Source organism: Corylus avellana, chromosome 9 (assembly GCF_965113065.1).
Source record: "Corylus avellana chromosome 9, dhCorAvel1.hap1.2, whole genome shotgun sequence".
Lineage (NCBI taxonomy): Eukaryota > Viridiplantae > Streptophyta > Magnoliopsida > Fagales > Betulaceae > Corylus > Corylus avellana.
In genome coordinates this window covers 18,935,934-18,961,798 of record NC_142498.1, presented here as the reverse complement: position 1 = coordinate 18,961,798, position 25,865 = coordinate 18,935,934, and the positions used below count along the sequence as shown (strand labels likewise).

Here is a 25,865-nt window from a genome sequence, read left to right as displayed (position 1 = left end):
CAGACCCAAAAGGGTTCTGGTCCTGGTCCTCCTGGAGGTAGAGTTGGTTCTACTTGTGGAAGAGCCGACCAATTAATGGAGCTTTTGTGGTTGAGTTTCTGGAATATATATATATATATATATATATATATATATATATATATATCATGTGTTTACCGTCTTATTGCAGACCAACAAACAAGAGGGTTCTGTATATATATATCAATCTTTCTATTTGCAAGAAAATATTGCATATATGACTACAAGTACATGCATATGCTACGAGACTTCATAAATATTGTCATGTATGATCATTTTATTGCATCTGATACTGTAACATAACTCAAGCATGAAGAAATATCAATGAAAGGCTCAAGGGCTCTATTGTAATTAACTCGACCAAGATAACTGCAACTTCACCCACCCGTTAACTTTCACCAAGCAGAAAACTCAAAATCAAGATCAATTTATGCAGAAATAGCAACAATGGGGAGGCAGCATAATTAGCATAATCATGCGTACAGGGAGTACAAGTTGCAAGCAACTCATGGGGAATCTTAACAATGTGCTCCAATAGTAACGGAAAGCATGGAGGGAACAAATCAAGTCACAGACTTGCCCAGCTAGTGGGCACATTGTTAAGATTCACCATTTGATGTTGAGAACCTAGATCTTTATAATATCAAGGTCCTCAACATGCTTTTTTGAAGTTGAAGCTTTAAAAAAATAATAGGGAAAACTTCACTAAAATCCCATGAATTTTTGGCCGATTTTGTAGACCCCCCTGAACTTTCAAATCTCTCATTTTGAACCCCTAAACTTCCATTTTCTCTCACTTTGGACCCCTCTGTTAATTTTCAACGTTAGATTAAACGGTTTGACTTTTTATACCCATTATACCCCCACGTTAAAACTACACCGTTTTGGGCCTCAAAACTACAACACCCACCCAGCCCAAAACGACGTCGTTTTGGGCATTAAAATTATTATTATTATTATTTAAAAAAAAAAAAATCGGAGCCACCCCCTTGGCCAAAAATGGGGTGGTCCGAGCCACCCCCATGGCCGGTCTAGGGGTGGTCGAACCACCCCCATGGCCAAGGGGGGTGGTCCAGCCACCCCCAAAAGGCCCAAAAAAAAAAAAAAAAAAAAAAAAAACGAAATGGCTTTGGGGCTTTTTGGGGTGGCCGGACCACCCCCAAGGGCCTGGGGTGGTTTCGTCCACCCCCATATCGGCCGTAGAGGGTGGCCGAAACCACCCTTAGGCCCTTGGGGGTGGTCCGGCCACCCCCAAAAGCCCAAACCCATCCCAAAACCTTTTTTTTTTTTTTTTTGCCTTTTGGGGGTGGCCGGACCACCCCCTTGGCCAAAAATGGGGTGGTACGACCACCCCATTTTGGCCAACAGCCACCCCGAATTTTTTTTTTTTTTAATATTTTGCCTTTTTTTAAAAAAAAAGGAAAAAAAAATTGTTGACTTTAATGCCCAAAACGACACCGTTTTGGGCTGGGGTGTTTTTTTTTTTTTTTTTTAGTTTTTCAATATTTTTAATATTTTGTATTTTTAAAAAAAAAAAAGGAAAATTTTTAATGCCCAAAATTGTGTCGTTTTGGGCTGGGGTGGGTGCTGTAGTTTTGGGCATTTTCGAAATTTCAAGTGGGCTAGGTAGGGGTATAATGGGCATAAAAGTTAGATTGTTTGACTTTAAAGTTGAAAACTAACAGAGTGGTCTAAAGTGAGAGAAAATGGAAGTTCAAGGGTCCAAAATAAGAGATTTGGAAGTTCAGGAGGGGTCTGCAAAATCGGCCGGAAATTCATGAAGGCTTAGTGAAATTTTCCCAAAATAATATATATTTTTTTTATAATATGGAGGTCCTAGCATGCTTTCTGCAGAACGGCCACAAGGCCCTCAACATGTTTTAAAAAATATATATGTTATTTGTTTATAATAATGAGGCCCTCAACATGCTTTAAAAAAATAATTTTATTTTTTTTTATAATATTGAGGCCCTCAGCATGCTTTGCAACACAACGACCACAACCCACAAGGCCCATAACATGCTTCCTTAGCTATACAGTAAAAAAATAGAACAATAAAACCACAACTTAGTTTTATTGTTTATATATATATATATAGATTGGTTTTTAACAACTTATAATAAATACGGTAGATGATAGCAAGAGGTCTGCTACCTTCTTCTATATTATAACCAGAAGTTAATACATTTAGAGTTGGTGCTTTAAGAATACGAATATCATTCAAAGCAAGAGTTAAATTATGGAAAGTATCAAAATGAATAGGACCATTAAACAAAGAAGATTGAATCATACCAAGAATACTAGTATGAAAATCAACAAATCTAGTATCACGAAGGCATAATAAAACAGAGGCAATGATGCCTAATCTAGTCAAAGGTTTAACAGCAACTTGAACAGATCCGACATGCAAAAATTTATATCTTTTAGCAAAAGAATCATTGACAAACTTTTTATTAAACAACTGAAATTTTTCATTGTTGCCAGAAATATCAAATGTTTGTTCAACAGTTTTAATAGAGTATTCAGTTCTAAAAATAGATTTAGTCCAAGAGGTAGTGTAAACTTCATTTGGAGAAAGTTTAGAAATATTCCTTTTATCAAAACTAAAAGAATTATCATCTTCAACAGAGAAATATTCAGAATTATATATATATCATGTTTGTTTAATTTTTTAATATTTTTAATCAAATATTTCTACCAAAAAAATGTATCTGGATACGAAAAACTTTTTTTTTTTTTTTTTAAAAAAAAAATTTAATCAAATATTTCTACCAAAAAAATGTATCTGGATATGAAAAACTTAAAAAAAAAAAAAAAAAAAAAAAAGGGTAGTAGAAAAACTGATTGAATCTCAAAGAGGAGCTCTAAATAAATTTGATATTAGCAATAAATAAAATATAGAGGATAATTTAGGTGAAAAACTTGTAAATGAACAAGAAATTCATAAAAAGAGTTAGAAGATAATGAAAATACTATTGATGTATCTAAGTCTATTGGTACAAATATTTGAATAATATCTAACTCTATCCCTTTCCTCATTTGAATAAGAAAAAAAAAAACTCTATTGTTACAAATATTTATAACCCAGGCCAATAGAAAAATATTAATGCAAAATTAAAGGATTTATTAGTAGAAAATGGGTCCAATAAGATAGTAATATAGATTTTTCTAAAGATGAGAACTTTAAGCATTTTTTTAGTACATATTATATACGGAAATTATCAAATAGGGAGAAGCATAATAGAAAATGATTAGTTTATTTAAAAGGTTTAGATAAAGTATTTTGGGGAGAATAATCCTTTTTAAATAAAAATATAATAACAATAATATTAAAATAAATATTATTTAATTAAAATTTAAATATTTTAAAAAATAAAGCTCCATTTAAAAGTTTTGCCAGAGGGCCTAAAAACCATTGGGCCGGCCCTGATCAGGACCTACGCTTTTGTCACCTTTTGTCCTCTTTCACCACATGTTCATACAATTATCATCAAGAAGCAAACACACAGAGAAAGTTTCACAGTATCATGGAACTTGAAGCTCAAGGTAACAGTACTGCCATGAAGAAAGTCCTTCTCGTACTGAATTGCATCCTATTATCTATCGGAAACTGCGGCGGCCCACTAATAATGAGGCTTTACTTCATCCACGGCGGCAAGCGAGTGTGGCTCTCCAGCTGGCTCGAAACCGGCGGCTGGCCAATCATTTTCCTGCTGCTCACCGTCACATACTTTCACCGCCGTAGCACCCAAGGCCAGAGAGCCAAACTCTTCTTCATGAAGCCACCTTTGTTCGTTGCCTCCGCAGTGATAGGAATCCTCACCGGCTTCGATGACTACCTCTATGCCTATGGCGTGGCGCGACTTCCTGTTTCAACCATTTCTTTGATCGTTGCTTCTCACCTTGCCTTCACTGCAGGGTTTGCTTTCGTTTTGGTGAAGCAAAAGTTCACCCCGTATAAGATCAACGCGTTGGTTTTGCTGACAATTGGAGCGGGTGTTCTGGCTTTACACACGAGTAACGACCGTCCGGAGGGTGAATCAAATAAGCAGTATTTGGTTGGGTTTCTGACGACGCTAGGAGCCGCCGCGCTATATGGGTTGATGTTGCCGTTGATTGAGTTGGCGTACAAGAAGGCCAAGCAGGCCATTACGTATTCGCTGGTGATGGAGGCTCAGATAGTGATGTCTTTGTTTGCGACTCTTTTCTGCACAGTAGGGATGCTGATTAACAAGGACTTCAAGGTACGCATGTAGATCCCGTTCTCTCTCTCTCCAGCTCTTGCTGGCCAAAGCGTTATCCATAAAAAAAAAGAAAGAAAAGAAATAAGACTAATTATCTTCTTAATTTTTGCCTTTGAGTTGTAATAATAATAATATGGAGGTGTGTTTTGACAAATGTTTTTGAAAAAAATAAAAAATAAAAAATAATAATAATAATTGATTGTTGTGACAAAAAGATGGGTTGATGTGATATAAAGGTAAGAAGTGTTTTAAATATTTTGCGAAAGGAAAGTGAAGAAAATTGTTTGTTAACGTGAATAAAAAAGTTGTGACTTTTTGGATAGAAATGAGAAAGAAGAAAAAAAGTGTTGCCAAACTCGCTTGATTTGAAATGTTTGGCAAATAACGCTTACCTTTTTCTTTAAAAAATTCAAAACTCATTCTCACTTTATATCGCATCAAAATTCTTTCATCATTTCCCCTCTTAAAATCATTTACCAAACACACATTTTTAGAATATTTATAATAGCTAATATGGTGGTAAATATTACCATAATATGTGAAGAGTATTGTTATAATGTTTTAGCACACAAGTGTGTTACCATATTACCATATTTGTGCCATAATATTCTAAGCATATTATGTGTTATCAACACATAAATTTGGGGAAGAAACAGAAAATGATAGGATTGGATTGGAATAGAGAGCATACTTTTGAGAAATTAAAGTGGGATCATGGGTCATATGAGTCTATAAACCATGAAGTTTTACCTAAAGTGACAAACATGGCAGTAGTAGAAGAATGGGACAGAACCAGATGAATTAATGTCTCAACATCAACTGCAGTGAGAGCAAATGATTGAGATTGATTCGCAGTGGAAGACTCAAGAAGAAATAGATGGAGCAACCATACTGAGATGTAGAACCTTCCGAAGGAGGTCCAAGAGGGAAATTGGAAGCACCCTAAGAGGTCGCAGCCGCAATCATATTTGGAGATTGCACTTTCATAGTGGAAGGATGATTCTCTTTAATTAGAGGGGTAGGGTGCAAAGGAGAAGCCCAAGTGGACTCAAAGTCCTCACGAATGGCCATCGCGAAATGCATAAACTTCTGATGGTCACGATATGCCGCAAATAATTCTACATCTTCGTAACACTTTAGTTGCGGGTCTACGGTAGATAGTTGTTCTCAAATATTATAAGTAATATGGTTCTTGATGCATTTGATAAGCTTAGCTTCAAGCTGGAATTGCGATGAGACATCATAAGTACACTTGTATTACTTTGCCAGAAAATCTCAAGCAACATTTGCGTTCCCAAGCTTAAAAAGTAGATTATGAATAGAACGATCCGAAGTGTTGATGAACCAAGAGAGAATCTTACAATTGACATTATCCCAATTTTCAAGACGAAGTACAAAATCATATTCGGTTTCACCTTCTTTTTGCTTAGGTATAGAAACTTCTCCAAAAATATAACGCCATAATTTTTATACTCTCAAAAAAAATCCATATTTTGACCCTACATATTATAATAAGAGCAATCCAAAATACGGACAATAAGACAGACAATATGGTCGAGATTGGAAGAAGTTCAAAACCTTATTTTTGGAAAATAAAATAATCCAGTGTGGCAGCAACAAATACCTAGTCGTGAGATTAGATTACTAGGTGTTGATGAAAGGGATTTGGATAAGGTGTGGCGGGTGCATAAGGTGAGATATAAGCTTGGAGAAGGTAATAATTTGGCATGGTGCAAGCAACAATTGAAGTTTGAAACCGTGGGGATATGATCTAGTGCGGCAGTCACACATAAAGTCACAAGGCTTGGATCCACTGCAGTGGGCAAAAGGCAATACTGGTGAGCTTGGAAGTGTGGATCTCACGTGCAAGAACACCGACAATGAATGTCAGGGTGTGGCAAAAGACTCAAGCCGGAGGTGGTGCGCGAGGGTGAGTCTGATAGTGTTTGAACACTGATTGTTCACAAAAAGTCAATCTACTACTGACAAACCAATTGTGGAGATTGATATGTCAGATGTATAAGAGATGACGATGAGTGTGGCGCATGAAGGTTGTGACAAATATGTTAAGCAACACGTGGAGGGCTGTGCCAAATGAAACGCCAAATTTCCATCAAGTGTAAAGATCAACTTAGTGTGTATTGCTATGGCAGTAAAAAACACTAAGGAAACACTTAGAAACTACACAGCGAACGGAGGCTTATGAGAGGCACCAAGAAAATGGTAGTTATGATACTATGAAAAAGACAAGCTAAAAGGTTTGTATTTTTGATCGGCAAAAAATGTATAATAAAATGACCTATTTATAGTTAAATGAGGCCAATAAAAATAAAAGAAATACAGTGATTACAAAATCACAAATATTACTAAAATATTTACCATAGCTAATATGGTAGTAAATATTATCATAACAAAACTATAGTCATAATATTTTAGCATAACTATGATAATTTACTAACAAAGAATATTACCATAATATGCTTAGAATATTATAAAAATATTGTAGCACAAATATGGTAATACGTTAAGATAAGATAATATACTAACATAGTTTAAAGCCAATCAAAGTGAGAAGTAAATATTTCATGAAAATATATATATATACTTTGTAGGCAATTCCAAGAGAGGCGAGTGAATTCGGGCTCGGGGAAACAAAGTACTATGTGGTCCTAGCATGGAGTGCAATTTTTTGGCAGGCTTTCTTCTTGGGAACGATAGGAATCATCTTTTGTGCCTCGTCTTTGCTATCTGCTGTTGTAATCGCGGTTCTACTCCCAGTGACAGAGGTCCTAGCTGTTATTTTCTACCAAGAAAAGTTTCAGGCAGAAAAGGGAGTTGCTCTGGCGCTCTCTCTTTGGGGCTTTACCTCATACTTTTATGAAGAGATAAAACATAGCAAGAATAAGAAGCCCACCCCAGAGACAGAAATGCCTCAAATTCCTAATCCATGACACAACTGAAGTGGTATTTCTTGATTTTTCCAAGTAGGGTATATTTGAAGTTTCATTTTAGCTTTATCTATTTTGTAAACAAAACAGAGTGCAAGATTGTAATATAGTCTCATAAGAAACCTAAATTTAGTTGTTGTGCTCTCTCATTGAAAAAGTAAATTCGAAATATCACTAATAAAATTCCTGCTAATTTTCACCAAGTTGTTCGGCTAATTTGGTCCTGCTCCTACCTTGAGGTTACATACCCTATCATTCCTATTCTCATGCTTTTATGCGTCGGATTGATATTTTCAGTAACACCGTTCAAATTACTAGCAATTTGGGTTTCGAGATCTCATATGGAACCTACCTGTCTAAATAAATTGAATTGTTCAACCACCTACTATAACATGTAAGTTTCATATGGGCTCTCTTACATGTGTTGCTTACGAGTTGCTAGCAATTTGACTAGAAAATTGTTGGCATGCATCCTTTTTTTTTTCCTCCATAATGACGAAAGACACCACATTCTTTTTATTTCACTATGTGACAAGGTCTAAAAATTATTGGATTTTTTGTTTAAGAATGGTTGATCTAAGTACTACTACACCCTCCCATGTCAACATAATAGGAGAAAAAAAAAAAAAAATTGGTGTGGTATGCAGTAGAAGAAGAAAATGCAAAGGGAAAAAGAGACATCTAACACTAACTATTAAAATATAAATAAATTGTGAATATCTCATGCTATTACTCTTCAAAATAAAGTTGTATGCATTGTGTAGCTTCCATTTTCACGTGGTACCCTCTGAAAATTTTGCAATCACCCAATACAACCTCAAAAAAGACATCTAATGTTGGAACAAGCTGGCCCTCAACCTCAGAAAGGACATCCTATATTGGAAAGATAATGTTATTTAGTAGACTATTATACGACTGTCATATAATTTGATGATGTGACAATAAAAATCAGTATTTAATTAATGGCTAATTTTCACTATCACATCATCCCAATTATATGACACTCATATATCAGTATACTAAATAGTATTACTTATATTGGAATAAGCCTCTTCAAAGGTCAAGTTCCTACTCTATCTTTGCGAGTTATAAAGTTTAATAATTTATTAATATTATTTGAGAAATAGTAATGTTATATACTGAACAAATATCTATCTTCCATCCACCAAATGTTATGGAGGAACCACATCACATCAGTTTTGGTAGATGGAAGGCAAATACTTGTCCAGTATAGAGTATTATTCTTTGAGAAATATTATTTAGTAGACTACTATATGATTAGAATGACGTGACAATAAAAATGATTTTTATTTTTACAACCTCTTGTTTATCCAAATGATAATTTAGCTGCAACATTATCCCAATTAAATGGCAATCGTGTAACAGTATACTAAATAGCATTCACAAGTGTGGATACTTGTCAAACCCATTCTACTGCCATCCCTAAAGTAGCATTGGGAGAATAATACTCAATGCCCATCGGTTTTTATTTATCAATCCCTCATAGGAATGATTTTAACAAAAGGGTTCTGGTCCTGGAGGTAGAGTTGGTTCTACTTGTGGAAGAGCCGACCAACTAATGGAGTTTTTGTGGTTGAGTTTCTGGAAAATATTGCATATATATCATGTGTTTACCGTTTTATTGCAGACCAACAAACAACAGAGTTCTGTATATATATCAATCTGTCTATTTGCAAGAAAATATTGCATATATGACTACAAATACATGCATATGCTACGAGACTTCATAAACGTCATATATGATCATTTTATTGCATCTGATACTGTAACATAACTCAAGCATGAAGAAATATCAATGAAAGGCTCAAGGGCTCTAAGGTAATTAACTCAACCAAGATAACTTCAACTTCACCCACCTGTTAACTTTCAGCAAGCAGAAAACTCAAAATCAATATCAACTTATGCAGAAATAGCAACAATGGGGAGGCAGCATAATTAGCATAATCATGCGTACAGGGAGTACAAGTTGCAAGCAACTCATGGGGAATCTTAACAATATGCTCCAATAGGAACGGAAAGCATGGAGGGAACAAATCAAGTCACAGACTTGCCGAGCTATATTGGGCACCTTCAATGAAAAAATACTTAATACTGTGGTCAATATCAGCGGCCCTATAATTTAAACGGCCCCTTTTGATGTTGAGAATCTAGATCAATGAAAACTGTTCTTGAAGGCATGATTAGCAAAGAAGCATCATAAGGAGGGAGGGGAAGCCAAATAATTGATAAGCATATTAGGGATGGGCAGTTTAAACAATTTGCCAAGGCATTGTCAATTCCTCTGCATTAACTAGCAACAATCTGTGTCTTGAATCCATTTGAGCCACCTTTCACCTACAAAAGGTGCCGCCTGATGCCAAAGCAAATTCACATATTTGGCAAAGCAAGTGTGTGCTTGTATGCTGCTCCAAATGGGCAGAAAGACACATGAGCTTCCAGAAATGGCTTGTCCATCTATAACATGAAAAACAGACTCTGGTCCCCAATTAATGAAATGGCACAAAAGTCCCCTATGTAATCAAACCCCAAAATGGCACAAAAGTCGCCTATGTAATCAAACCCCTTCTAAACCTTAGGGGCCTAACTCCTTTCAACACTCTTCACGAAACATGCAAAAGAATACTTCCAAACGCCAATAATCTTCAGAAATATGATTTTTCAAACATCTTCTGAAGTCCCCAAAACCAGTGGTTCGGATAGCTATAGTTCAATAAAACTTGCCAAAGCCATAAGGCTCTTAATTCAGGATGAAACATCGTTACCTACTCCACTGCTTGTCTATAGCTTGGCTGAAAATAAATTAATAATACAGCCTAGGTTGGTAGTAAGGCCCCATTGGCAGACAAAAGTTCGACCCATTTTCGAGCCAACCACTTACTCTAACCTTTCCCCAACACCAACACACACACACAAACACACATACAACATGTACAAATTCTGTTCCAAAGCAAAAATATCTTTCACATTCTCATGGTTTAGCTTGCGAATTGTGTTATACAAAGAAAAACTTCTGTGAAAAATTTGAAAAGAACGGAAGACGTTCAAAAAATTAGATGAACTTTATTATTATAAAATCAAAAGATAACTAGTTCTATACAAAAACATTGTGGGTATACAAACATAGGACTTAAATGAAAATGTTACCAATAAATTGAGAACGGAAAAGAATTTTATAGTGAATGATTGTGTACCTGCTGGCTGCTATCAACAAAACTACTAAGGATAACAGAGGCAGGTGTCCTGTTTCATTGACGAGTAGCCCAGATATCTCCATCAAAATTGCCTTGAGTTGGCAATCAGCCCATTGTTTTGTTCAGGGACAGAAGGATCAACATGAATAGAGATAGCTCAAGCATAAACTTAGGACCTGTTATACGTTCAAGAATTTGCTGCCACCTGTAAGTTCAACCAGTAGATAGCTGCTGATAAAGCCTGTATCCATTTTAGGATCTTAATTACAGTCAGAAGAATGACAATACTGCCCATATTTTGAGAAGACAAAGTTCATTTTCAATGATGACGCCCACTGATCCAAACAGAATATTTCTTTCTATTTTTGATAAGTTTTTTGACCCCAATGAGAGGGAATAAGAGATTCAAACTAATGACCTCTGCTTCATGAAGCATAGTCCCTAACCGATTGAACTACTCCTTGGGGTCATTCAAACAGATCTCATTAACAGAATTATAAATCAAACAGAAAACAGTAGAGACATATATTGGGGGTTTAACTTTTTTCTGTTCTTTTCCTTTTTCCTCTGGATAGTGAACGTCTGAACCTAAAACCCCACCTCTGTACAGAATAATTGAAGGCCTATGTGCACAAGCCATGGCGGTCTCCTACTACCAATTGATGTCAAGCAACAATTCATGCATCAGAATTCAATGTAACAATCCTGGATGACTGGTTCAAAATTCTCATCTCCTCTCACATAAAGCACTATAAGACAGTACGCAATGTAAGAAAACTATAACGGTGGTTCATGCACACAATATTCATTAGTTGGCTTGGAAGAGTTACTGTTTGCACAATAGAATTGGGTACTAACACATTCAATTTCATATCGTCATGATGGGTACTACAAATTAAACACTCACCAGTTTCCTTCAGCTGAGTTACTGTTCGCACAATCTATTTCCTCTTTCGCAAATTCTTCTAGAATTGCACGTTGGCGTTCATTTATTTCACTAAGAAATAGAATAGAACAGAAGACAATCAAGTTAATTCAGCTCACTGAAAAAGAAAAAACAACCTCCAAAACTATAAAGAGTAATTGTAGGAAGGGAGTAAACGAGTTTGATAAACATTTCTCTTACTATAGAATTGGGAACATAAAACACAATTTCAGCGTTTGAAAAGAGCCCATTATGTACTTTTCTCCAATAAATGGGTGGTAATATTCATCCGGACATTAATAAATGCAAATGAATAGGATCCAGTCATCCACACAAATACACAATGTCAATAAACCCCAATAGAAACAAAGTTTTAGAAGTATGTGCTCCAATAGCTCTGCTTGGAACCTAGCCCCACCGACAACCAAGATAAAAGTAATGAAGAAAAAGGTAGAAGGCATGACAAAAGTGAGCCTTGCTAGAAATTACAGCATGCCCACATATAATCAGTCACATAATCTCTCAGGACTGAACAGATATCAACTCAATTTATGGCTTTGCAACTTGGTTAATCCCCTTAAGAAAATAACCACAGGAGTAAGATCAGGTGAATCAATAACATTTGTTTCCATTTTGTTACTGGACAACCTTACATAGTCATAAGATTTGACTAAGGCCACTATCACAGACCATTAGGTGAGCAAATAAGGTTTGGAAAATGATGACAACTTCTGTGATAAAATTTTCATTTTCATGAGGCAGGATTGTGCTTTTCTTGGTCCAATTATTACAAAGTTGAATATCAATCCAAGCCCACTACTGCTCAGGGTTGACTGACTTTTAGCAAACAACCACAAATCTCAAGATCAAGATCAAAACTTCTAAACAAATAAGTCAGCTATAACATTAATAAGGTCAAGCAGTTCATAAGCAAAACAGTTCCTTTAGAAGTCGTAAGAATTTCAAAACTTAAAGAAACATCAAATAAATTTCATCTTTATGAGGTACTGTGGCCCTCAAAACTGGCTTATCTTCCTCATAAGCAATCATGCATCGCCATTCTGATTTATGTTTAATTTCTCCCTCTATATGGCAGTATGTGAAACTAAATGATCTTACCAGGTTTCCTTACCTATCAACTTGAAGTGCATACAATAAGAAGATATACTTGGAAGCAACCAAGAGGAAGAAAATTTTTCAATGGCCACAAGAATGTCTTCCAACGAACAATCAGAAACATAGGAATGATTCTTTGAATTACCGGTGTCACAAGATACCATCTAACTTAAATTTTATTCGAACCACCAGGAACTTGATAAAAAAATGTTATAAAAAATGCCATTTCCTGAAAAAATCAATGCTTTAATTTGTAATTGCATGTATACAAAAAGGCAATTCCATAACTGTCTTATCTCTGCTGGGCCTCCATTTTCCAGGAGATGACTCTGTTGCAACTGAGAGATGACTTTTATTGAAAAAGCATTTGGGACCCAAGTTTTCTAGGATCACTTCAACCGTTTGATCTACGTAGGGTCTATGGCTAGTGCGCCCCCCTGATTACCAAAAAGTTCAAACTTTGAAATCTATTGACCAGTAAGTTTATTCTTACAAGACTAAAGTTTCAAACATACCATGATACGCCACTCGTACAAAATCAAGGCAGCAAAAATAGAATTATCACTCAAACTACAGGCCAGAAGCAGAAACAGATTACAGAAAAAGAAAAACATAATAAACACACACACTCTGTAGATGCCCTAGAGATAATGATCACCACACTCCCAAGACATACATTAAGTTTAACATTGGTCTGTGAGTATAAGCTCTTGAAAAAATTATTGCCAACAACATAAATATAGAGCTAATCAAAAAGGCAATGTCAACATATTATAGCTAAACTTAAAAAACAACTAAGAGTAAGAAGCCTAAGTGTGGAAGTTAACACGGAAGCTTATTGCCAACAATATAAATCTAGAGACAAAAAAAAAAAAAAGGCACTGTCAACATATTTAAACTTGTAAAACAACTAAGAATAAGAAGCCTACGTGGGGAAGTTAACACGGAATCGCACATACTGATCTCCATGGGTTACAAGAAAACCATGCTTTGGCAGTCCTGCAGCAAGTTAGGATGTAGGCATATTTCAAAGGTACAAAATACCAACAGCAACTTCAAACAGTTGAAAGAAGAAGAAAACCAATATACCTTGGCCTCTTAGTACCAGAAGTTGTCCCGGCTGAACTCCTTTCGGTATCTGGGAAGGCCATAATTGCAGTGCATGAAAAAGTCAGTTTCAAACTGAGCTGCCACAATTCCAAAAATTGTAATTTCAAACAAGGCCATGCTTTTACACCACCAGACATGATGTGGCATTTTTTATACGATAAAAAAAATTCTTTTTATTCGATGAAAAGGTTGGAACTTACAGGGGCAAAGACTTCCAAAATATCAGTCTTAAGATAGCTAACATAAAACTTCTAGCATACAGCAGAAGAAATATCTTCCTTCTCTTTATTGTTTCTTTGGGGGAGTTGAGCACTGGAGATTCTGGTGTTGCATTACTTTCTTACTGCCTTATCTACATTCAGTTCTGCCCAACCTTGCTACATGGTGGGTCACATCATATCTACGACCCATGACCATGTTCATACTAAAAGTTTGCCACACTATTTAGGCAAATTTCTGACCTCGTTTTGTCTGACAACATTGATCTATTAATGCTGGTAAGTGACTGGAAAACAAAATACATATTTTCTTATGCACTCTTTCTCTCTATACCTTTGCCCCATTTTCTAAACTATAACACCTTTTCTTGATTGGCTATGCCTTCACTGTGATAAATACAAGTTAAGCCATATTTCAACAGATCCCATAAGTCATTACACTATGTATAAAAAAAATTAAAAAATAAAAAGACAGGCAGTTTCCTAAGAAAATGGAAAGGAAAGCAATATGTTAAACAAGAGATGACAAAAAAGAAAAAGAATAATAAAAAAGAGAAAAGCATTACTTTTAGTTGCATCTTCCCTGATAAAGTTGGCACATCAACCATGCCACCAAGTATAGCCTGTAAAAAAAGTTTAAAACCCACATTAATTGATAAAAACTACATTAGGTTTGTATGTGGAAAGACATAATATCATGTAAATAAGGTGCTATAGATAGTAATGTTTACATTTTTAAATGCAATATTCAAAGTTAAATCAGATTTGCAAAATGCCAATAGGCTCTTCAACCCCCCCCCCCCCCCCCCCCCCCCTGGCATGCACCCAAATAAATATAGGCCAAACTAAATTGTTAATCCCTAAAACATACAGGAGGTTCCAACTTAGTCCCTAAAACTTTAAAAGATTTTTCATCCCAGAAATTCCTATTTTTAAATACTTCAATCCTTCATTCATAAAACTGATGATGTCGCCATAAAAGTTGATGTGGCAAGCTTTGAAATGAGCCACTATCAATCTGCGTGACAATGCTGTCATGAATTTGGATGGAAAGACTGCTGCATGCAGTTAAGAAGTTCAAGTATGAAATCGAAACATTTAAAAATTTAGAGACCTAATTGGATTTTTAACCTATACTTCAAGGATCGGTTAGAAAAAAAATATATATATTTGAAGGATCAAAAGTATAGTTTAGCCATACAAGTACAGTTTGCACCAGCCTCGTGGCCTTTGTTTGTTTGTTTTATTTTATTTATAAAAAAAAAGAGTAAACTTCATTTACCCCCTGAAGTATAGGCGCTTTTGCAATCATACCCTCAAAGTTTAAAAATTTGCAAAGTCAGTATCCCATGTTTTAGCCCATTTTAAATACACCCTTTTATTAGGATTTTATATTAAATCCTAACGAATGAAGCCAAAATACCCCTGCTAAAAAATTAAAAAAAAAAATTGCAATGTGTTGCTTGGCTTACCCACAACCAGCGGTGGGTTCCATTTTTTTATTAAAAAAAGAAAATTAATTATTTAATAAGGGTAATTACCCTTTATATATATATAAGTTTTATAGGGGTACAAGGGATATTTCACCTATTTATCATTTGATTTAACCCTAAACGGGGTGTAATTAAAAGGGGCTAAAATATGGGATACCGACATAACAAATTTTTAAACTTCGAGGATATAATTGCAAAAGTGCCTATACGTTGAGGGGGTAAGTGAAGTTTCCTGTAAAAAAATTAATAAACAAACAAACTAAGGCCACAAAGCTTGTGCAAATCTCGAAAGTAGCCAAAATAGGGTATTTTGTCAAAAACAAACCATACAAGCGTGACAAGTATTTAAGTAACGATTCATTGCTCACTTGCGTAAAGCTAATATTAGCATCCACATAAACGTTTGCACCCTCTCTAGAAAAGATAGGATCTTCAGCAACCTAATTCACCAAAACACTGTAAAGTTCAGAAGGAATAGGGAAACAAAAAAAGAAAAAAAAAGCATTGCCAACCAACAAATAGTATTCCAAACTACAAAAGCAAACCATTTAACAAACCAGCCTTCTTTTGATCAAGCTCAAGTAAATTCACTTTTGTTTTTGGATAATTAACGCAAATTCATTCAAAGCGCAGAGGGGCGCAATTCTAATACATAAGAAGTATACAAAGATAGCCCCTAAAGTGTAGGAAAAGAAGAATTAAGTTCACATTCTATGCTTCAAACAGGTGTATATAGCCAGTCCAAGGAACCAAATTTCCAAGAAAGTTATTACACTTCAAAGCTAGCATATTACTGCTGATCAAGTTCATGACAACAAATAATAAAGTCCTCCATGCATATTAATAACATAAAAAGTCAACTGAATATTAACTGGACTTGTACCAAAGAACTCACGAAAATTACTCTCTTCCAAATAAAGAAGCACAGGGAACATTCCAAATAAAGATGGACTTTTCCTTACCTTTTCATAAAAGACGAGGAATGATTGCAAACGAGTTTTAAAACTTTTTATCTGAAGGAACTTCTGTACTTATTCATATGTTCTTTGAAAGAATCAAAGAGTAATTAATCATTGTCAATCCAAAAAATCCAATTATTGGATATGGAAAAAAAAAAATTGAGTTGTTGGTTTCAATTGATGTACAGTGGGTGAGAATAATTTGCAAAACATAAAATCAGAGGGGTCAACCCAACCAAAAATAAGTTACTAAGCTCACTCCCTCTGTCTAGCAAGCTTTAATTGATGAAACTTAACAATACATTCACAACTAGATACTCATTATTTATTTGTTCTCAAGACCAGGTTGAAAAAAACATTATAACAAAAAAATCTTCTTCTTTTTCATGCCGATTGATATTCGACTTGACGGAGCTCAAAAGGACTTGTCTAAGAATTGAATGATGTATTCAGAACAAATAATGATAAATGCACCATCGTAAAAGAAATTCATATATTATTCTAAGACCTGGATAGATTAGATATTGAAGCATTCAGACACCAAAAGATCTACAAGATTTTTCGTTGTCTATTTCATTAGCAAAGTATGATAAACCAAGTCTATTCTATTACTCTTTCTATAAAAAACTTTTCAACAGGGAGGTGAAGATAAAATGAGCTGGATTCCTGCTAAAAGTAAATGGTTTATAGGGAAGTCTTACTATTAGGTGTTATCTACTCCGGTGAATTTCCCACTTCAATGCAAGAGTATTTAGAAAATTAAGGCTCTCTCGATAGTGGTGTTCTTTGTGGACAGCGGCTTTCGGGAATCTTAAATTTGGATAATCTACGAAAGATGCATGTTATTATGGTGGATTGGTGTTGTATGTGTAAGAAAAGTGACGAGTCTATTGATCATCTTCTTCTTTATTGTGAGGTGGCAAGATAATTATGGAACTCTCTTTTTCAATTGTTTGGGGTTGTATGGGTTATGCCTCGAAGGGTGAGAGATTTGTTGGTGAGTTGGAAGGGGCAATTGGGACAACATAAGTTTTGGAATTTTAAATGTTGGCTCTTTTATGTTAACTGTTGTGCATTTGGAAAGAAAGGAATGGAAGGAGCTTTGAAGATCGTGAGAAGGAGATGTTAGAGTTAAAGAAGATGTTTCAATCTTCGTATACATGGATAGTAGTGTATACAATGCAGAAAATTACCTATCTAACAGATTAGGAGGTAAAAGATTCGATAGAAAATGCTGAACAAAATAGGAGGTGCTATATACGAATAAGTTATTAATTAAACTTGGTCTTGAGAAAGCGGTAGAGAGATTCAAGGGATTTGCTCATATAATATAAATGATGGATGGCATGTCATTGTCGTGAATTAGTGTTGTATGCGAAAGAGGTTGTGGGGAGTCTGTGAATCATCTTTTTCCCTATTGTGAGATTGCTAGTGCCTATCCTTAGTCGTGCTGGGCTAGCCTAGGTGACATCTAGGAAAGTGGTTGACCTTTTTGCATGTTAGAAAGGGATGAGTGGCAGTCCTCAAAGTGCAGCAGTTTGAAAGATGGTATCATTCTGCCTTTTGTGGTGTATTTGGAGGAGGGAAAGGAATGACAAAAGTTTTGACGACTATGAGAAGACATTGGAAGAGATTAAGTCCAAGTCCATTTTCTTCAAGAATATGTATCTTTGGACAACGGCTTATGTTTCTCCTTTGATGATTAGTTATCATGAATTCTTTGTTCTTTTTACTCATTCTAGCTAAGTGTTTTCTCTTGTATACTTCCTGCAAACATGGGTGTGTTACACTTTTAATAATATTTTCGATTAATTATTAAAAAATAATACTCTTTACCACAGGGTAGCTTCTTTAGACTTTCCTATAATTTTTTTTAAAAAAAAAATATGGACAAAAAGTTAAACGCTGTCTCCCACTACCCCCCACAACCTAGAAACCTCAATTAATTAACTTCACCAATTTACTATGATAGAAACTGATAAAAAGTTGCAATCACAATCTTCCACACTCAAGCAACCAATCCAAAAGTACTACGATATAATGAATAGGTAGAACTGTGCCTTTAATTTAATGAATAAGCTGCCAGGTTGACTTCCTCGTCCCCCATTACCAGCCCCGGGTACACGAATTGTATCTCCAGCATCCACACCTAATCCATTTAAAACACAATTAATAATGATAAGATAAATAGTTAAACTTCTAGCACTAAGATCTCTATATAAGGGTTCTCTCTCAATAGAGATAGATCAAATAAACAAAAGGGAAGTTTAAAAAACAAAAAATTCTTAAAAAAAAAAAAATTGATATCTTCCCTTCTTTGTCATCCTGTAAGGCACTTCATATTCAATTTCAAATGTAATTCCTGTCCCTTTCTACAGTCAAATCACTTCAATTTTTAAAAAGTGTCTTAGGTACATCTTGCATTCATGTTGAACACAAAACTAATGCATGTCCTTGTCATAGAGAACTCAATCAATGAGAAATGTAATACATAGTAAAATCTAATAAAAAATTCTTCACCAAACAACTTAATGACATATAAACTCTCAAAATGATTGTCCCAATTGATAAAAAAAAATAAAAAAAAAATAAAAGTATTAAGCATGCAGACATGCCAGGACAATATTTGTTAGGCTAACCTCAAAAAGTATGTTTCAGATTATTACCAAAAAACAAATATACATGAAAACACATTGGCAGTCCCTCTTTTATTTTTCGCCTTCTATTTGCTAACAATTATACATAGGACCCACCACATCCTAGGTCACCCCAGCTACATCTTTTAGGTGATTTTTTTTTTTTTTTTGATAAATAAGCAATTGTATCATTGAAAAGCGCAGAGGGACGTAACCCAAATACACAGGAAGTATACAAAAAGAAATGTCTAAGACCAACCTGCTGGAATAGTAACATTAACCTCCTTGATGCCTTCAACCAACCCTGATCCTCTACATGACATACAGTGTTCCTGCACCAGATGAATAACAATAAATAAAAAATACATCTTTTAGTTAAATGAAGAGATCAAGCTCAACAAAGCTAATTCACTGGAACTCACGTCAGACCTCAATGATACGGCCAGACCCTTTACAAGTGCCACACCTGGATGTAAATGGAGGAATTGTAACCTGGTTTATGATTTAGATAGTATTAGAAACAGAAGAAACAGTAAAACCAATAGCCTGTCACACTTCCAAAATAACAACCAAACGAAGTTATTCTCAAAAAGTGAGTCCTTTCAGAACGAATTATCCACTAATCAACATCAGTGTAGATCTTGAAAGCACTTACTCTCCCTACACCTCCACAAGTCGGACAAACTTTTGACTTGGCATCAAGTGGATGGCCATGCCCATCTGCATCATGAGATAGACAAAAGGACAAGACAACCTCAATCATTTATGCCAGGAAAATTAATAGTTTATATAAAGGGCATGAATTTAGATCAAAGCCCACTTTAATTGAAACATCTTAATCAAAACGGAGCAACAATTTACAAATCCAGCCGTTTATAACGGGTTCAAGAAGTTACAATAAAAACTTGAAATAATTGGATTTTCCTTAATAACCAAAGAAAGTAGGTTTATTGACCAAAAATAAAGTTAATCTGATAGTTTTAGTTAAATTGAGCCAATTATGCCCATAGTGATGAATGCATTCCAAGAGCCTTTTTTGACAAATATCTCTTTAAAACTTTGTCTAGCTACAAATACATGTTATAGAAAATCCATTCCATCTTTGTACAGAATTTATTAACACAATAAGCAAATATAGCAAAATTTTCCTTGAAAATGCTTTTGTTTTTTTTAGATAAGTAATGTTATGCAAATCAAAAAGCTTTTCCTTGTGGCTCTCATTATTTTGACCATCTTTGGTTTAAAATAGCTTTCCATGACAAAATTTTACCTTTTTTCTTTAATCAAATTGGAGTTTAGGGACTGGAATTTAAGAGAATCACTAATAAGTAGGATAAAAGTTAGGGCCAAGACTATTTCTAATTTTGAATATGGTCAATGGATTGGCTTGAAACCTATTACATCTCAAAATCATTTAACATCAGGTTATCCTGACTTGAACATTTATAATCCTCAATTTACAATCATGTGGTTGACTTGTAATAACCCAATTTCCTTGAAATCACTTATAAAACCCAATTTCACTTGGTAAGTAATATGAGATTTAGGACCAATGAGTGTCTTTATAAACCACCCACTATATGTGGGCTACTTATCTTCCTAATATGGGATCAGAGTATTACAATCTCCCTCCTTAAACCCCAGACTTTCTCGTCGGAGCCACGTCATATAGTGCTCCAATACCACATGGCGCTATTAGATGGCTCTGATACCATTTGTAACAATTTATGTTATTCACATTTGCGCTATCACCCCAAAAAGACTAGGCAAGTTACAATTGGAATTTCCTTAGAATCACTTATAAAGCCTAGTTTCACCTAATAAGTTAACGATGTAAGACTTAGTATCCATAAATATCTTTATAAACCACTCACTGTATGTGGACTACTCATCTTCCCAATATGAGATCAAGATGTTACACTGTTTCCAAAGACATAAATAAGATAGATTTAGTAAGCTATAACACAAATGCAAGCATTTAATCTGCATGACACTAAAGACTCAAACAATCCCAATGGAAGCGCGAAAAAATTTCCTAATGTGGCTTAAAAGGAAACCATACGAAGACCGACTTATAAAATTAGAATAGATGAATTTTCTGCAAAGATCTCTCACACACAATTTGATTCCAAGAAATTATAAGTTTACTTACGACAAGAATCACAGGGCACAAATGCATCAAAGGACAGGTTCTTTACGCATCCTTGTGCAGCTTCAGAAAAGGAGAGCGACAACTCAACCTATGGAATTTCAAACAGATTAAGATGAACATGTTTTAGCAAGGTACTACAGGAATTTTTTTCTTCTATACTTCTATAACAATTGGAAACTAAAGACAAAACAAGTTCACCTGGATATCAGATGCAAAACGATCTGTCCCTTGTTCAAAGATCTGTAAGGCATCCAATGATTTTAGTATATTCATGACAATAAACTGCATGATGTTGAAGGTTATGAAAAGCTACCTCTGAGAATATTTTATGGAATGAATCAGAGAAATGAGTTCGGTACGCATATCTAAACCCATCTGCATCACCAGCAGCATATTCGACATTCTCTGTGCCTCGACTGCACTTCTTTATTGGAAACAAAGATATAAAGAAGAATTGGTTAGTTCTAAACCCTTAAATGGGGGACACAAGCTTTGGATTGCAAAAACTACAAAAATATCAACTGACCCAATCTCAGCACCAACCACTGGATGATTGCAAAAGTAGAAAATAACCAAAACAAATAGCAACAGTAGATGACAAATAATAATGAAGATAATATAAAAGATAATAGATAAACAAATGGAGAAAGAAAAAAGTTGTTACCCTGTCATATTCTGCTCTCTTTTCTGAATCTTGTAAAGTCTGAAATTCACCAAAACATAACCAAGAACTAGATTAGCAATTATATTCAAACTTAGGCAACTTAAAATCATTAAAAAAATGATAATTCCAATACTAACAGAGAGGGGAACACCGAACAATTAGGATCAAAACATGAGAAAAACAACTCCAAACCTCATAGGCTTCTCTTATCTCTTGGAATTTCCTCTTTGCAGAAGGGTTATTCTTATTTGCATCTGGGTGGTACTTCTTTGCAAGCTACATAGTAAATTGAAACTCAGCAACTTGAACAGAGAATGATTGTTTGCAAGCAGGCACATTAGCTGAAACACCAAAGTTGGATATGTTGTCCAAAAAGGTATGAAAAATGAAAATTCCATCCGCCAAGGATCCCATTTTCATTAATATCACATTCATACTACTATAGAGAATTAAAAAGCTTTCTTATCAAAAAAAAAAAAAAAAAAAATTACAAAGCTTTCTTACCGCATTTATGCTATTAGAATATAAATAAAATAATTAAATTCATTCCTTCCTATCAGCTTAACCTTTTGGGATAAGTGGTAATTTAAAATGGTACCAGATTAGAGGTCTTAAGCTCGAACCATGTCTCTATCATTCATCTCCCATTTCAATTAAATATTTCACATATTGTGCATCACCTATTAAGGGGGAAGTTTGGGTCTATATGTGAGGAAGAGTGTTCGAATATAAATTGAATTATTAAATTCATCAATTCTTATCAGTTTAAGCTTTTGAGATAAATGGTGATTAACAATGTCATACCATTTCATCTTCCTTACCAGAGGTGAGGCTAGGTTGGATGGGTTTGTTCTGGATTCCAGTCCGCAAGGGTCTAATAGTACTACTGGGCCTTGCTCCTCTCACACCACAACTATGCTTAACGGTCTGACCAAATCTCAAAAATGGCAGATTGAGTGGATAAAGGAAAAGTTAAAAGCCAGTGATGAGTTAAAGGAAGAAGATCACTTGGTGCTCTTGGAGATCGTGGAAGAGGATTTTCGTTGGGATAATAAGGTAGCACGCAAGGAGGGGCTGTTGGAGGGCGATGATGAGGAGGAGGATCGAAAGGTTGTGTGGCTGAACGAGGTGAAAGAGGATCTTAGTTTAACGATCGTGTGGCCTGGGACTAAGGGCAAGACTATTACCCTGTAGTGCCCTAGGCAGGTTTTATGGGTTGTTGGGTGATTCGTGAGATTTCTTGTGGGTTTATTGTTGGGTTTATTTAGGTTTTTGTGGGTTTACAGTGGTTTCCTTGTATACTTTTTGTATACCGGTGCTTGTGTTTTTTGATATATACAACAATTACTTATCACAAAAAAAAAAAAGAAGCTCCCACAAGCTAAACTACACACACACACACACAAAAAAAAAAAAAAAAAAGAACCATCCCAGAGGGATTCCACTAATATATGCACCCACCTCTCTTCCCACCAATTACTATAACTTCCACTAAGAAACTCCTCCAAAAGTCACGAAGGCTGCCAGTAGTTTGTTGACCTCTCTTTTAGAAACTATAGAACAAATTAACAGTATTGTATCATGTAGTAAGTTAAAGCTAAGACACCTTTTATTAAATATAAAACAAATTAACGCTCTTGTATCGCATAGTAAGTTAAAGCTAAGACATCTAAAACTCGTAAAAGAATACATTTGCCCAACTTTATCCCTGTTTTCCCACTTAACAAAATTTGCCAAGATTACAAGCTTAATCTCATTTCCACCCCCAAGGGGGAAGGCACATTCCTGTTGAATTTATAGGCAGGCACTTAATAACTAGGTTTCACACTCCGTTAGTTGCAAGTGCCATTCTATACTTTTTCAACCCCTCACAAAATGCTCCCCAATCTCACGAGTCAGCTATCAGTAACAACCATCTCAATTGCAGCACAACACTTTGAATCAAGATTCTTCTAAAGTACAACACAGAATAATAGTTCTCAATTTAGCATCACATTGGAAGCCTTTCTAGTTCTATTTGGTATTGCTTGTGCAATGGATGCTTTTGTTGCGGCTCAAGTAGAATTTTCTAGAAGTTCTATTCAATGGAACATGAGCTTTGCTAGAGCAACTCATTATTGGAAGGTGGATGCCATTGCCACATTCTTCAGGGTGTTGTCTTTAGTGAAAATGAGACAAGAAGAGGAGTACAAGTTGTAGTGGGTCCCATCCAAAAGAGGGTTGTTTGGTGTTAAATCCTTCTATAGTGTCATGGATTGTAATGATGGTTTATATTTCCCTTGGAAGAGTGTTTGGTGGACTAAGGTGCCGTTGAGGGTGGCCTTTTTTGTTTGGTCAGCGGCCATAGAAAAGATCATTACCATGGACAATCTCCGGAAGTGGTGCATTATTGTGGTTGCTAGGTTTTGTACGTGTAAAAGGAATTAGGACTTCATGGACCATCTTCTTCTTCATTATGAGGTTGCTTATGCCATTTGGCATGTTTTCTTCAATTGTTTTGGGCTGTCTTGGGTTATACCTAGACGAGTAGTCGACTTATATACTTGTTGGTGGACTGTTGACAGCACTCAGAGTGTTGTTATGTGGAAGATAGTGCCCTCGTTCCTTCTGTGATGTCTATGGAGGAAAATGAACGATAAAAGTTTTGAGGACCGTGAGAGGACTTTGAAAGAAAGTCTTTATTTTAAACACCATGTATCTTTGGACAACTGCTTTTGTTTCTTCTTTAGCGATAAGTTATTATGATTTTCTAATTCTTTTTGCTCCTACTAGCTACATGACTTCTCTTGTATACTTCTTGTGTATCTAAAGCGCCTTACACTTTTAATGATATCTCGATTACTTAAAAAAAAATGCAAACAACACCTTAATTATCTTCATATAAATTAAACTAAAGAAAAAAAAAATGATGATTAAGATTCCAAAAAATAAAAAATAAAGACATTGCAATACTGATATAATAAAAATGTTCCTTCAAAAGACTTCGATATTACGTAATATGCAAATGAAGACATAAATAAGTTCCAGCAAAATCACTTGGAAACAATTCCAGTAAAGATGGCCAAGTTTATTATGGTTTTTCAACCACGTACTGCCAACATACTAGGTCTGAAACTCACACGATAACAACAATATAGTGCTAAATATTCGTATACAGGAATCAGGATCAAACAAAGGCGACTACAATAACATGTGATGATGAAAACCTAGCTATATAGATTAGCTTCTTGACTAGGTTACATGTAGGCCCACTTTTGACATACAATTGAGCTGATATACACATATAAAAATAACATAAATAAATTGAAAGTTGTAAGATATTAAACTTAAACTCCGACATGGCAACACCTGACACTAGACATGAATTCCAAAATGTACGCACCGCATGGAATGCCTTTTTAATGTCATCTCGACTGGCATTTTCGGGAACACCAAGAATTTCATAGTAGTTTCGTTCAGCGGAAGAACGAAATCCTGGAAACGCAGAGTAATAAAGAAATAAACAAAGCCGGTCCTGTTTGGTTAAAGAAATTGAACTTTCAAGGTATCTAATTATTAAGAGGAATCGAAAACCTGTGGCATGAATATAACGATCTCCCAATGGCAATCTTGCAGTTGCATAATCAACCGGTTTACCAACAACAAAACCGCAACTGTGCGAAGCTGATTACCAAAAACCAAAAACTCATAAATCTCATATCAGATATTAATAATTTAACATACAAAGAAGAATAAGTTCATCATAAGAAGCAAGAGCCAAGCCCATCACAGAGGCTTTAACAACTTAATATGATTTAGACCTCATATCGGCGCAACAAAGTTACCTTGTGCGCGAAATGCAGAAACCCTTGCAAGCAAATAATCTTTATCCATGGCTGTAGATGACAGCAAATGCTGCCGATACTGCGTACAACCAAACACTGAAAATGGTCGTAAAGGTAATTAAGTTAAATTGATCAAAAGGGGTTTAGGGTTTTACGGACTAATTACCAGGCCTAAACGACTGAATCTTCCCATTTGAGGACGAAATTACTGGTGATAAAAGAAGCCGTATTGTATTGTTATGTAAGAAAAGTATGATCGGAGAGCTGAAAAACGATGACGATTTTACTCATCGGTTTCCTTTCAGTGGACGGAGAAATGTCAGTCCCAGGGGTTTAGGGTTTTATG

At 35.2% G+C, this 25,865-nt stretch overlaps 2 protein-coding genes across 3 annotated transcripts; one reads left to right on the top strand and one right to left on the bottom strand.

The window, feature by feature from the left end:
• The first annotated feature begins 3,536 nt into the window (after positions 1-3,536).
• On the top strand, positions 3,537-7,213 carry LOC132190652 (purine permease 3-like). Its single transcript, XM_059605691.2, has 2 exons — positions 3,537-4,262; positions 6,875-7,213. Exons 1-2 carry the CDS (start codon positions 3,546-3,548, stop codon positions 7,211-7,213), a joined length of 1,056 nt encoding a protein of 351 aa, XP_059461674.2. The 5' UTR covers positions 3,537-3,545.
• Positions 7,214-10,271: 3,058 nt separating this feature from the next.
• ATJ1 (DNAJ heat shock family protein) lies at positions 10,272-25,856 on the bottom strand. Of its 2 annotated transcripts, none has more exons than XM_059605730.2 (19): positions 25,686-25,856; positions 25,520-25,598; positions 25,269-25,358; positions 25,078-25,169; positions 21,888-21,971; positions 21,696-21,734; positions 21,345-21,455; positions 21,230-21,271; positions 21,032-21,119; positions 19,535-19,599; positions 19,309-19,371; positions 19,139-19,211; positions 18,304-18,392; positions 15,653-15,724; positions 14,358-14,414; positions 13,553-13,601; positions 13,393-13,462; positions 11,330-11,419; positions 10,272-10,627 (listed from the first exon to the last, which is right to left on the bottom strand). In XM_059605730.2, the coding sequence occupies exons 1-19, from the start codon at positions 25,710-25,712 to the stop codon at positions 10,528-10,530; spliced, it is 1,380 nt and encodes a 459-aa protein (XP_059461713.2). In that variant the 5' UTR covers positions 25,713-25,856; the 3' UTR covers positions 10,272-10,527. The 2 variants fall into 2 exon arrangements, with proteins under 2 accessions (XP_059461713.2, XP_059461714.2); XM_059605731.2 differs by having other exon boundaries at positions 10,535-10,663.
• Positions 25,857-25,865: the final 9 nt, after the last annotated feature.

Bases quoted from the DNA above. Each gene is read 5' to 3' on its own strand.
- LOC132190652 (XM_059605691.2), top strand. From the start codon at position 3,546: ATGGAACTTGAAGCTCAAGGTAACAGTACTGCCATGAAGAAAGTCCTT. The intron at 4,263-6,874 runs GTACGCATGTAG...TATACTTTGTAG, and splicing joins TGATTAACAAGGACTTCAAG to GCAATTCCAAGAGAGGCGAG.
- ATJ1 (XM_059605730.2), bottom strand. From the start codon at position 25,712: ATGGGAAGATTCAGTCGTTTAGGCCTG. The intron at 21,456-21,695 runs GTAACAACTTTT...TTTCCAATAAAG, and splicing joins AGAGAGCAGAATATGACAGG to AAGTGCAGTCGAGGCACAGA. The intron at 15,725-18,303 runs GCACAGTTCTAC...TTGGTGAATTAG, and splicing joins GCTTATTCATTAAATTAAAG to GTTGCTGAAGATCCTATCTT.